This window comes from Amyelois transitella, chromosome 18, assembly GCF_032362555.1.
Source record: "Amyelois transitella isolate CPQ chromosome 18, ilAmyTran1.1, whole genome shotgun sequence".
Classification (NCBI taxonomy): Eukaryota; Metazoa; Arthropoda; class Insecta; order Lepidoptera; family Pyralidae; genus Amyelois; species Amyelois transitella.
Window position 1 is genome coordinate 7,840,791 of NC_083521.1, and position 13,513 is coordinate 7,854,303.

Sequence of the window (13,513 nt, forward strand, 5' to 3'; positions counted from 1 at the left end):
TGTTAACAAAGATTTAACGAGATCTTTAAGCCTTCTCTCCTTCTCTAGCCTAGTACTTAAAGACTTAAGTCTATGGTTTGTTCTATCATCTATCCATAAACAGAAGAGAATAGAAAGGAACTCTCGTAAATTTAAAATTTGTCTTCACTTTTTCGTCACTTTCACTTCGGCGTCCACATGTTTAAATCCATTTTTTTCGTATTTCTATAGTGCGATAAAGAATGCGGTGGTGGTGAGCAGCACCGGCGGGTGATGTGCCTGAAGGAGAACAAGGAAGTGAACACTTGTGACTTCGACACTATTCCGGACTCCACAAAGGCTTGCAACACCGGACCTTGCAATGAAGGTGACAATTTATTAAATTTGTCTTTATAAACAAATAGATGTTGCAACACAAGCGATTCCATTGACATTGTGTAAAACTTAAGTGTATGTGGGTAATTACAAATCTAATAAAGTGCCATGTCTTAATGTGTTTAAGCGTTTAAGTAAGATTAAAGTTGGGTTAACTAATATTTTAAGATTTAACCCTTCTTTGCATGGTGATGGAAATTTCAATCATAACATTTAGTGAAGAAAAAAAGGTACTCAAAAACTGTAAACTTTAAATTTGTTGTTGCTGGCAACTTTATAAATGACTATTGCGTACAACAAAACCCTAGTACCAGTCTACTAGAAGAAGAATTACAATAAAAAAAAAGAAAGGTCACTTCGGTGTAAATTTCCCAAATGTAAAGGCTATTCCACAATTTCGTGTAATCAATGTGAAGTTAATTTGTGGTTGAATAAAAATAATAATTGTTTTTTAAATTATCATTTAGAATAAAGGAGATTAAGTAAACAATATCTTTTGACTTATTTAGTAATGAGTTATATATGTAACAATGTATAATGATGTAAATTTTTATCACTGTTTTTTAAATAATTCAAATTCTTATTTATACTAGGATTTTTTTAAATATTTTTCCTTTAATCTAGAGCATTAATTACATCAACCTGATTTATTTTAAAAGAAATAGGAAAAATCATGCAATGAAGGGTTAAATACTAATGAAGTTCAAATAACTATTCGATTTTGAATTACAGATGAAGTATTACCTGTGGACTCAAAATCTACGCCAATCATGGACGATTATGAAGACGAGGATGAAGATTGTGTGGAAGAGGGTGCTGAGGAAGAAAGCGAAGAAGATGAAAATTATGAGGAACTTGGGGCTGAGGAAGCGTCGCTATCAACGGTATTACATTGCCCTACAAAAAAAAATATTATTAATAAGTACTTTTGTTTTTGGTAGACTTGTGTATGACTGAAGATTAATTTTAACTTGGTGTGTTTTCTGACATTTCAGATCGATGATATGATGTTCAGTGACTCTCCTTCTACTTTCGGTAAGACATTATTTTTACATTATACTGCTGCAAGAAATAATTCGTTGATGGTGTTATAACTTCTCGTTTTAATTACAGAAGGTTCAGGCTTTTCTTCATTCATGGAATCGGACACTGGTTCAGGAGGTAGGTACACTTAAGTTTCAACAAACAATACTTATATTAGAAGTAATAATAATATGGAAAGAAACTTACTTGTCATACTTTTTTCAGATGTCACTGGGTCTGGAGAGATTGATATAACGGATATAACATCAGAAACTTCTTCAGATTTATCTTCAGAAAGTCTTGGATCTACAGAGAGTACTATGTCGGGAGCTACTGAAGAGACTTCCGAATCTGGTCCTACCAGTGAATCAGACTCTACCAGTGAATCAGGTCCGACCGAATCGGAAAGTTCTACTGAGTCTGGTCCAACGAGTGAGTCTGGAGCGACTGACGCAACTATATCAGAGGGAACTTCAGAATCTGATGCAACTGATGTTACTGAATCAAGTTCTACAGGAGAAACGAGTGAATCTGGTGCTACAGATGTTTCTAGTGAGTCTAGTATCACAGATGAAAGTGTGTCCACTGATGCAACTGAATCATCAAGTGATTTAAGTTCAATAGAAGTGACAAGTGAATTAAGTACAACTGATGAAACAAGTGAATTCAGTACTACTGATGGAACAACCGAATCAAGCTCTGAAACACTTGAATCTAGTACATCTGACGCATCAACGGAAGTAACATCAGAGTCAAGCGTCTCAGACTCATCTACTCCTGAATCTACAGAAGAAACAACATCTAGTGATACAAGTGATGTTACAACGGAATCTGGTTCGACAGAAGAATCAGGATCTACAGAGGAAACCTCTAGCGATTCATCGACAGAGTCTGGTGCTACAGATCTGACTACTGAAAGTGGAACAGAAGAATCTACGGTATCTGGATCTGATATAACTACAGAGTCTGGTATGACTGAAGAAAGCACAACTTCTGGATCTTCTGAAGGTTCGTATGATCCAGTTGTTGAAATGTTTGCAGTAATAAAAAAATTCTTGAAAAAAATATACATTTCTATTTTTCCAAGAAATCTATAGTCAATAAAAACAGTCAGGTAGGAGTTATTAAAAATATTAATGAAATTAATTTAGTTATTCTATAATCTTTAGGTTCTAGTGAAGGCGAAGGCACAGAATCTACAGAGATTAGCACGACAGAAACTGGATCCGAATCAACTGACCTGACTGAAACTACGGAATCCGGCGCGACCGAATCTACTGATACCAGCGGATCTACCGACTTCACCGAGAGTACTGTCACCGAAGGTAAGGATATTTTTTATGAAACTTAAAATAATTTTTGATCTTTCCACTTATGTCCAACTAATGAAGCTCATTATTTATTTCTACAGACACCGAAAGTACATTGGAAGGTTCATCAACTACAGAATTGAGCTCGGAGGAATCCACAACAGAATCTGAAGAATCATGTAATTATAATTTACTTGCAATTATTGCTTGCTTTCGATTACGCATACGAAAACGTTTCAGATTGTATACAATTTAAACAATATTTAACATAATAATTTTCTGAAATATTCGTAGATTCACTTTTTTCAACTGTTGCAAATTACGAGTGATACCTTATCTATACTCCTAATGTTTCAGCACCTTGGGACTGGAGTACGACACTAGGAGTGACTCCTCGTGTGTGCAAGAGGAGGTCCAAGAAGTCCAAATGCAAACGCACTGAGTTCGGTTGTTGTCCAGATAACAGGACGCCTGCTGCCGGTCCCTTCGATGAAGGTCTGTTTATTCTTCTGGAATATTCCAATGACATTCCCTTTATACTTTTATGAATTTTCATAACACATGGATAAAAATAGAAGAACTATCTACTTCTTTTTTGTTTTCCGACATCATCATAGCATTTAACCTACACGCTGTTCTTTAGTAGTTATTTCAATCACATGTTATCAATTTGATTTTATGACTGTGAGGAACATTAAACTATCTTTCAAGCTTCGTTTTATGGATCTTAAAAAGAATACCAATTTCTCCTTTCACTGTGTCGTTAATCTATCCATTCCTTCTCATATATCAGGTTGTCCAAACCCTGAGACATGCAAGGAGTCCAAATTTGGTTGCTGTCCTGATGGCGTGTCACCAGCCCAAGGGGAGAACAACAAGGGCTGTCCGGTGCCTCCTTGTAATGAGACTCTGTATGGCTGCTGTCTATCAGACAACAAGACTGCAGCGGAAGGAAACGACCAGGAAGGCTGTCCACCAATGCCGCCAGCTTGCAAGACTTCTAAGTTTGTACATTTCTGAACATAATTTGCATGGATTTCTCTTTAATAACAATCTTGATCCAAAATGAATGGTACTTTGTGCAGAAAATTGAGTGTCAACTTTACCCAGTGGTGATGTTTGGTTCCATCTGACCATCAGTCACATTGTCACGTCGAGAGTTACTATAAAATTAAAGTTAATAATATAGATTCTGAAGTTAAGAAGAAGTTAAGAATCTTAATTAATAAGTTGAAATTGTAGGTATGGCTGTTGTAAAGATGGAGAAACAGGTGCAACGGGTCCCAAGAAGGCTGGTTGTCCAGAAACAGGTCAGTATTTTTAATTTACAAATTTATGTACACAAAAACATCGAGAATGATAAACACAAGAAACAAAAGTATAAATATAAAGTTCTGCTGATGGAAAGGATGACAAGCGTGTATTCCATACAATTATTATTATTTACAAGTACGATAAAAATACAAATTAAAAACAACACTTCAATAATATATATATTAACATATGTTATATTTTAACATGATTATTTTCCATATTTAGAAGCTAAACAGAAAGCACAAGAGGAGAAGAAGAAAGAGAAAGAACGAAAGAAGGAAGCTGAAAAGAGGGCAAAGATCTGCAAGAAAGCTAAATATGGGTGTTGTGCTGACAACGTCACCCTGGCGACTGGGCCTGACAAGAAGGGGTGCTCCTGCAACACTTCAGAGTTTGGATGCTGTCCTGACAATGTTACTGCAGGTAAACATCTACAAGTTACTTCTTAGCTGAGTATAGTTTTTGTATGAAGATGTCGTGTCCTGTTCGACTTTGTCTTGAATGGTGTAGAGAAAATGGCCAAAGCATATCCTAGACAAACTTTGAATATCCTAACTGAGTTCGCCCTAGTGATAGTGCCACTATTTTAACGCCTAGCAAATTGCTACCTTCATTTCTTTCATGTCTTAGTTCAGTCGCAGTCACCGTTACGTCACACGGAGTTAGAGAACGATAATCTAGTGGAGAGCCTTTATACTTCAACCTACGATTCATTCTTCAAGTTTTGTTAAAACACCCGCAATCTTCCAGCCATTGGACCAGCTCTCGAAGGATGCCTACCTGCCTGTAGCTCCAGCACATTCGGCTGTTGCCCCGACAACGAGACCGCGGCTCACGGATACGACCACGAAGGATGCTGCTTATTGTACCCTCATGGATGCTGTCCCGATAACCGCATGCCTGCTCAGGGACCTAATCTTGAAGGTAAACCCGGTGAAGTTTCTAGAGAATGTTTATAGAATAAACAATTTGATAGATACTGATATAAATAAAGGGAAGTTGATAGATACGCATACAAGGTGAATATATCTAGATAGCATCCTAATAGGGCTGTTCAGATTCAGTTTAAACATCTTTTTTACGAAATTCAGTCAGCAAAATACATGCAGGTGGTACTTCTACTGCCGCCCCCAAGAATTGCAAGATTAAGAAAAAAACAGTTTAAATAAGGAATACTTACTTTAGCTACATAACGTAAGTAACTACTGATAAAGTTAATGTAAACTGTTGATAAAGTAAACACAATTATATCTACACAATCATCATTGGCTATTTGAAAAGAGAAGTAATTCTGTGCAGTGACTAAATCATAACATTTTCTATCAGGTTGCCATTGCCAGCACTCTCAGTACGGTTGTTGCCCAGACAACTCGACCATCGCCAAAGGTCCCTCGAATGAAGGATGTGGCTGCCAGTACACAGAACACGGCTGCTGTCCAGACAAGTAAGTGATTTCTTTGATCAACATGATCCTCCAGGCGTTTGTCCCAACAGCGTCTCTCTAAGGGTATAACTAAGCAACCTGAATCATTAGGCTTGACTTTTTAATTTGTTAAATCCAAATGACTATTCTTCAACATTTTCTAGCACGGCACAATAAATAATAATGATAAACTTCAAAATCTAAGGTGAAAAATTTGATTTTAAGATTGTAGAATTATAATTTTGATAGAATTGTAATTTTGAATCATCATCACTAGTTCATACGATTAATAAACGGCGAGAGCTTCCGAACATTCGAATAAAAATACACAATGTTGACAGTTAAAAGACCTTTCTTCTCGATGGATCATTAACACCACTTACTAAAACTGAATACTAATTATTACATAGCCACACACCAGCATCAGGCCCCGAGTTCGAAGGTTGCGGCTGCCACACATACCAATTCGGCTGTTGCGACGACGGCGAACGAGTGGCTCAAGGACCCAACAAGCAAGGATGCCATTGCAGAGAATCAGAATTCGGCTGCTGTGGAGACGATAAGACCCCGGCCACTGGTCCTGAGAACCAAGGCTGTGATTGTTCTACCAGCAAATATGGTTGTTGTCCCGATGGACAGACTGAGGCTTCTGGCACCAGGTTCAAAGGATGCACCGATGTGCCTGAGAACAAACAAGGTATGTTAGTTTTTCATTATTTTAACTTTAAATAAAAACTTGCATGGTAACATTACAAATCTTTACTTAACGAGTTTTTGATTTAGATTATATGAGATCTTTTTTTTGTTTTTAGATTTGCGTTCTCGGCAAATTTTATGGATCTCTTAATTCTTTTGTCTTCTGACATTTTATTATTTTCTGTGCCTGATATGGGAATGCTCACTTAACAAGCTTCATTCTAAACGTTTATTTTAATTTAGGTACCTTAGCTTAATTTAGCTTCAGCAGTATTAAACACCTTAAAATTCTTTCACCAGCCGCGTGCAGCCTGGCTTCAGACCGTGGATCCTGCCGCAACTACTCAGTGTACTGGTTCTACGACATGGAGTACGGTGGCTGCTCTAGATTCTGGTACGGCGGCTGTGAGGGCAACGGCAACAGGTTCGCCAGCAAGGAGGAGTGCGAGGACGTGTGTGTACAACCTGCCCCTAAAGGTCAGTCTATTTTGAATGTCCTGCTTAGTTATTGCATATGCAACAAATTTTGGCAAAATTTTCCTGTGGGGTCTTGGCTATGTAAGTAACTACTACTTAAGAAGAAAGGGGAACCATGGTGGAATCTCTTCATGTTTCTCCCCTTACGGAAGTCAGACCGCCGTCGCTACCCTAACCTTCCTAAATCATTCTAGGCGGATCAGATAGATTTACGTAGTGAGAACGCAGCAAAGTTAAAGTACAATGATGTAGATTTGATAAGCAAAGCTCAGGCGACCAAACACAAATAACCAGGAAGACCAAAAAGAAAAAAAAAAGAGAGATGCCACATCACTTTCAACATCATTAACACTTCATGGTCGCTTCATCTTACGCTTGCAAGGCTGTCATTTCATGAGTTCGTACCGAGTAGAGAAGTACTTTCGGCTTTATAAAATTTCTTATGAATATGAACAGATGCGTGCAAGCTGCCACAAGTGAAGGGCGCATGCCTCGGCTACCATCTGCGCTGGTACTACGATCCCAAACTGGAGCGTTGTGGGCAGTTCATCTTCGGCGGCTGTCTCGGCAACGCCAATAACTTCGACAGCGACGACCTCTGCAGGAAACAGTGCGAGCCTGAGAGAAGTGCTGGTCAGTATTTCTTTGCAGTCCTATCCTCAGAAGACCTAGATACGCAGGTCATTCTGGACGGAATTACGTGGTTTAAGGTTTCGACTATTTGAAATGAAATTTTAAATTATACTGCTGGGCTAGAATGGTACTCGGACACATAGTATATCGCTGTTTCGATTTTTATTATGACGTGAAACGGGACAGCGATATTTTAACGCGCGATAAAAACGGTGTCGCGCGGGCCATGCTAGCCCCGCTCATAATCTTTCAAACGAAATAGTAATCACATTTCATATCAACCTACATATAAAATTATTTCAGACCTAAATTCCTAGGATTTGTTGGTAAATCAATACTTTAACCCAAATATTTTGCCACAACCAGATCAATGCAACCTTCCTCTTGCCCCTGGCTCCTGCGCCGGCAACTTCCCGCGCTGGGGCTTCAACCCTGACAGCAAGCGCTGCGAACAGTTCACGTGGGGCGGCTGCGAGGGGAACTCCAACCGGTTCAGCACCGAGGCCGCCTGCAAGGAAAGATGCGACCCGCCAGGCAGGCCTAAGAGTAAGTGTAGGAATATGAGACTAACGAGAGTTAAATTAATTTGATGTATTCTTGAAGCCGACGGTAGAACTTTACAAGTGTAGAGCACGTACAGATAGCATTTCAGAAATCTGATGTTGTACCCGAAATACTAGAGAAGTGGTACTTAACTCGGCTCAAAAGAGATATGATGTCTATGCTAACTGTACGTGTTAACTACTAAGTATTGTTATAATACTAGTATTGGGAAATGGTAATGGGACCTGCTTTAGTATTATTGATCGAATAACTATATTGATTTGTGTTGGATGCATGATTGGTTATGGTATCTTTTACTTTTTTATTTATAACAGAATACAACGTAGTATATAAAATAATTCCTTCTTTTTACATTGTGGCGAAGTAATATGAATATTTATTCATCAGTTATTAATATTTAGTGAAATACCAACTTATATGAATGATTGTTTTGTTTTAAATGCATGACTGGTTATGGTTTCAATCTTTCCTGTGTTAATATCTTCTTAATATTCCTTTCATTCATTGACTGCTTCAAAAGCAATCAATGAACCAACTAACTTATGGGTTACTAACAGCGGTATGCCACGAGACTCAAGAAGTCGGGAATTGCTCCGAGAAGATCCCGGCGTGGTCGTTCAATGAGACCGCTAATCGATGCGTGCCCTTCTACTATTCTGGATGTGGAGGAAATGACAATAGATTCGCTTATGAGTCCCACTGCTCGGAAACCTGCCCTCCGGCTTATGGTAAGAACCTTTATAAAGAAGTAATAGTTCCCGTTAACGTGAGACGATAGGAATGATGTCATCAAAGAAAGCGATAATAGGTATGGAATGGAACGATGTCGATCTAAGACGAACTCCAATGCCATCGTGATTCTTATGGTAAGACAGAACTCAATTAGGTAGAAAACATCAACGTACGAGATTAAATGAAAACATGCGTTATCCAAAATTTGTTTTTGTGAATTCATCACCATCCTTCCGGGGTTTCTCCTATTGCATTCCTTTGGTTTATGACCACAAACAAACCAGAATTTGCACAGACAATTTAAAAGTAATCCTGTAGACTTACTTTTGAGGTAAGTAACATTTAGATAATGTGGATTAAAGGATTGGTAGATTTGTGCATGACTAATCAATATGTTCTATGGTGTATGACTTTTTGCATCCCTTCTCTTCTGTATTCCTTTGGTTTTTGGAATTTTGATGTATGTAGGTATATAACAGCACTAATTAAAGAAAATATTTGATTTTAACTAATTCCAAATTCAAGGCTAAGTTTTTGTACTTTTTCTACTTTTGAATGTGTTTTCTTTTCCGGTTATACCTAGCATCAATGCTTTGTATCATGTTTTCAGTCAAGGACGTGTGCGAGTTGCCAGCAGAGATCGGGGACTGCGCGGAATACAGACAGAACTGGTATTATGACACAGCACAGAAGAGGTATGGATTCTTCTTTGAAATATTTATAAACATTTTTATCATGTTACTTTACCAAGTAATTTTTTTTTGCACTGGCCATTAGTGTACCTAAAAGAATAAAATTTCAAGACTAATCTGTTGAAATGCTGTCCCACACCTCGACTTTAAGACTGGGATAAAAAACATTATAAGATTCACCATTAAATTTCCAAATGAACAAGCAATAAAACATAGAGTGCACTTTTTTCCAGTTGTTGACTATTTCACTTCAGCCCAAGTTCATATTGTTTCGTCTCTTCAAATTATAAATTTCGATTAAACCCGATCTCTTATTATTCGCATCCAAACCCTGCTCAAAATTTCAACAACGATCTTATTCAAATTAATTTTGTTCAATTTACATACATACAATCACGTCTATATCCCTTGCGTGGTAGACAGAGCCAACAGTCTTGAAAAGACTGATAGGCCACGTTCAGATGTTTGGCTTAATGACAGAATCGTTCCATATTGCCTTCAGATGTCTCCAGTTCTACTTCGGCGGCTGCGGCGGCAACGAGAACAACTTCCAGACTCTGCAGCAGTGCGAGGCTCGCTGCTCGGAACCGCAGACCACCACCACCACCACCACCGTGCAGCCGACGCAGCAACCAGCCTACAACCCCACTGGACAAGGTGTGCTTACGAGTTTTATGAGTTTTAGTAAATTTTTATTAGATTAAGTAAATTAACCTATAATGCATTAAAATGTTCAACAGTTGGACTTATCATCATATTATCATGTCATATCATTTCTCTGTTCCCGAACGTTAGAACAAAAGTAACCACAATTTTTTTTTTCTGTCCTTGTGGTTATTGCTTGAGAACATTGTCGTCCAACGTGTATCTGATTTGCATGTATTTTGTAAATTTGAGGATCTAAACACAAAAGTGTTTACAAAAATTATTCACGTCCGTGAGATGTCAAAAAATAAAAGTGTATTCTTTCAGAATTCTGCTTTATGGAGTTGGACCCAGGTCCATGTGACAAGCTGGAGACCCGATGGGGATACGATTCCTCCCGAGGGCAGTGCACCACCTTCCAATATGGCGGCTGTGGCGGCAACAGGAACAACTTCCCCAACGCCGAGTACTGCCAGTACTACTGCAACAACCCGCAAGGTACCAGTTCCTACCTTTATCATCATCTTCGTTAATCCTGTAGATACTAAGACTCTTCTTGAAGGCAGTATACTACTTTCCAATATGGCGTCTGTAACGGCAACAGGAACTGCCAGTACTACTTCAACAACACAATGGGATACTGATACATTTTCAGTTTGTTAATCATCATTTATGAGAATTGAAAGTTTTGGAGTATTATACCTATAGTGAAACCTATGAGGTTTCATTCTCCTTGAAATGGAGCTTGGGCTTGTCACTTAATCTCGTTCTGCGGCACAAGTAAGGAAAAGTCGTCTTTTATGCAAAAAATCATGGATATGTTAGGCTATGTAGAAATGTTTGTCTCTGAATTAAAATATCTTAGTTTTGTCACCGCTAGATACAGAAATTTAAAAATAATTCTATAATTCCAGACATCTGCCAGCTGCCAATGCTATCTGGTCCATGCGACAGCTCCGAGATGAAGTGGTTCTACGACCCGCGTTCAGATTCTTGCAGCCAGTTCACTTACGGCGGCTGCGAAGGCAATGGAAACAGGTATGGCAAATAAAGATGTATAGACACCATCATAATTCTTTTTTGGGGACCCAAGGTCCGCCTATGATAACGGTCCAGCAGTGGACACAATAAACCAACAGGCTGGATAAGTTAAATTTTAATTATCAACCCCAGGAAAGAGTTGATGGCCCAGTTAAATACAACTAGTAACTTCCAAACGACTCATTGATGACACTTAATGACTTTTTTCCCAGATACAGAATGATGAACTTGATCATTCAGTGTTATTGTACGAGTATTTCCTAATTGAAATTCATGCATTTCAGATTCGATTCTCTGGAGGACTGCGAGAGACGTTGCCGTACAGGCCCTGCAGCAGCTACCGACACTACCACCACTACAACCACTCTTGCGCCGGTTGTACAACCTCAGGTAAGATCTACCTTCTTGGTAGAAACCATCGGTGTGTAGTATATCACTTTTATCAAGATTTTGAACCCAACTTCCTTACTACAGCACGGAATTCTTCATTGTTTCAATTCAATGTCCAATACTTTTAGCTCTTATCCTTTCCTTCTGCAAAATGCTAGAATTTTTTCCTCTCTGTTTACCAACAGCATGTTCCTTATGTATTCATAGTTGTTACTTAATTGTACACTCTGTAATTGTCCTAGATTGAAGAAATACCTCCAGAATGCCAAGTGCCTCCAACCGCTGAAAAATGCGTAGAGCCTGGTATTGTGTGGTACTTAGACCCAGAGCAACGCGCGTGCGTGGCGTACGAGAACTCCAACGCCGGGTCGTCCTGTAGGAATACAGGAGTCTTCCCCAGTGAAGAGGCGTGCATGAGGACCTGTGGACCGTTCAGGAATATCGGTGAGTTTGCTGAAGCCTAGAGTGCCAACTGTCGCCAACTGTCTAGAGTAACAACAAATAACTAAAAGAGATGGTACAAATTGGCCGGATGATCGTGTGGCGTACGATAATTTTTATGCTGGATGTTCATGTTGAACATGGGAGTTTCCCCGATCAAAGAGGAGAAGAAGAGAAGGACCTGACCTGACCTGTATTAAGAGGTATCATGAACAGCGCATGCGTTGCGTACTAGAACTCTTGCGCAGGGTCTTTCTTCAAACTCTTCCCAAGCGTATGAGATTAAGACTCTCGTGAGTGTGCCGAATAGAAAAAATGCTCTTTTTCAAATAGGAAAAGAGAAAATAATAACAAATTTCAAGTTTCAAGAATATAATGTGAGTGTTCAGGAATCTCCGTATTTTTCCAGACGTATGCGCATACCCAGTAGACGCCGGTCCGTGTCGGGAACAGATCCCCAAGTTCTACTTCGAGCGAGCAGCCGGCGCTTGCTTGGAATTCTCATTCGGCGGCTGCCACGGCGGCCCTAACCGGTTCTCCAGCCTCGACGAGTGCGAGCAGACCTGTGTGCCGCAGACAGGTCTGTCAACATTTTGTTTATTTTTTCTTATTTCCCAATACAGTTTAATCGTGATCAAATTCTCAGCTATTATCCTTCTGAACCTCGGGATCCGTTGTAAGTGATAACTCGCAAGGTGTGAAACGATTTTGCAATGTTTTTAATGTTGTTTACCTTTCAGATAGTAATACGCCTTGGGAAGGTAAATCAAAGCAATTTGGCTTGAGTACACATAGTTCATGGTTCCATCGTATCCAAAAAATTTCTCCACTAAAGATGGATGAAAAGTTATAATATGTAAACTAAAATACTTGAATGATCAGTTAAATCTTTGAAATAGGTACTTTTTGCAGTCTCGATTATGAGTGTCCCAAAAACTCTTGCAGGCCTTCTGTTATCTTCTTCAATTCTACCAGTAACACCATCGTATTTCCCTTACAGAAGACCCATGCTCCCAACCCCAAGAGCCTGGCAACTGCGTGTACAGCTACCCGATGTGGTTCTACGACCAGACACGAGACGCCTGCGACCAGTTCGTATACAGCGGCTGTAACGGCAACGACAACAGGTGAATTTAATTATGATTCTTAGTTTCCATGCAGTCGATGTATGAAATCAATACATTTATCTCCGTTACCCTGAATAATTGCCTGTTCGTCAGGAGATTGTGCGAATGAAAACCTTTCTTTTTTTTTTGTATTCGGCCGCTTTTCATCAAGAAGAAAAGACTATGTCCCTGCGAGGGAAGCCTATGTCTAGTAGTGGACCTAGAGCACTGAGATTGCAGTAATGATTCTCCAAGTAGCTGCTACCACTAATAGTTCGATTTCCATTATAAGCCAATTTTTATTTCACAGATCTACGACTTTGAGGTAGTCTTACCTACATAGTCTATTCTTATTTCTTTCAGTAAACATCAAATTTAATATACTTACTTACAATGTCTTATGACCAGGTTCCAAACTCGCGAGGACTGCGAAGGTCGCTGCCAACGACTGCGTGCTACCACGCATGCTCCAGTCGCTACTCGACAACCACAGGTATTATACATTTATTTATTAGTTGCTCAGAAAAGTAAAATTATTCAGATGATTGACACACACATATACAGTAGGTAGCCCTACTGTATATGAGTTTAATGAAAAACTGAGATTATTTGTGTCATTTTATCCCGTTCTAGCTTCACGCTAAAGAACAAAGGTAAGAACAAACAAAAAAA

The 13,513-nt window shown here is 39.1% G+C and overlaps 1 protein-coding gene across 1 annotated transcript in view; it reads left to right on the forward strand.

Moving 5' to 3' along the window:
- LOC106143273 (papilin) overlaps positions 1-13,513 on the forward strand; it is a 96,132-nt gene that overhangs the window by 69,332 nt on the left and 13,287 nt on the right. The window contains exons 15-41 of the mRNA XM_060949246.1: positions 211-346; positions 1,087-1,238; positions 1,350-1,389; positions 1,468-1,515; positions 1,603-2,385; positions 2,541-2,702; positions 2,789-2,866; positions 3,045-3,182; positions 3,481-3,691; positions 3,930-3,997; positions 4,227-4,424; positions 4,752-4,925; positions 5,328-5,445; positions 5,835-6,121; positions 6,421-6,597; positions 7,054-7,230; positions 7,597-7,776; positions 8,352-8,522; positions 9,137-9,221; positions 9,721-9,875; positions 10,191-10,361; positions 10,778-10,901; positions 11,189-11,294; positions 11,537-11,738; positions 12,145-12,315; positions 12,736-12,862; positions 13,250-13,334. Of these exons, the coding sequence (XP_060805229.1) occupies positions 211-346; positions 1,087-1,238; positions 1,350-1,389; positions 1,468-1,515; positions 1,603-2,385; positions 2,541-2,702; positions 2,789-2,866; positions 3,045-3,182; positions 3,481-3,691; positions 3,930-3,997; positions 4,227-4,424; positions 4,752-4,925; positions 5,328-5,445; positions 5,835-6,121; positions 6,421-6,597; positions 7,054-7,230; positions 7,597-7,776; positions 8,352-8,522; positions 9,137-9,221; positions 9,721-9,875; positions 10,191-10,361; positions 10,778-10,901; positions 11,189-11,294; positions 11,537-11,738; positions 12,145-12,315; positions 12,736-12,862; positions 13,250-13,334 (4,524 nt within the window). The remainder of the gene's footprint in view (positions 1-210; positions 347-1,086; positions 1,239-1,349; positions 1,390-1,467; positions 1,516-1,602; positions 2,386-2,540; positions 2,703-2,788; positions 2,867-3,044; positions 3,183-3,480; positions 3,692-3,929; positions 3,998-4,226; positions 4,425-4,751; positions 4,926-5,327; positions 5,446-5,834; positions 6,122-6,420; positions 6,598-7,053; positions 7,231-7,596; positions 7,777-8,351; positions 8,523-9,136; positions 9,222-9,720; positions 9,876-10,190; positions 10,362-10,777; positions 10,902-11,188; positions 11,295-11,536; positions 11,739-12,144; positions 12,316-12,735; positions 12,863-13,249; positions 13,335-13,513) is intronic.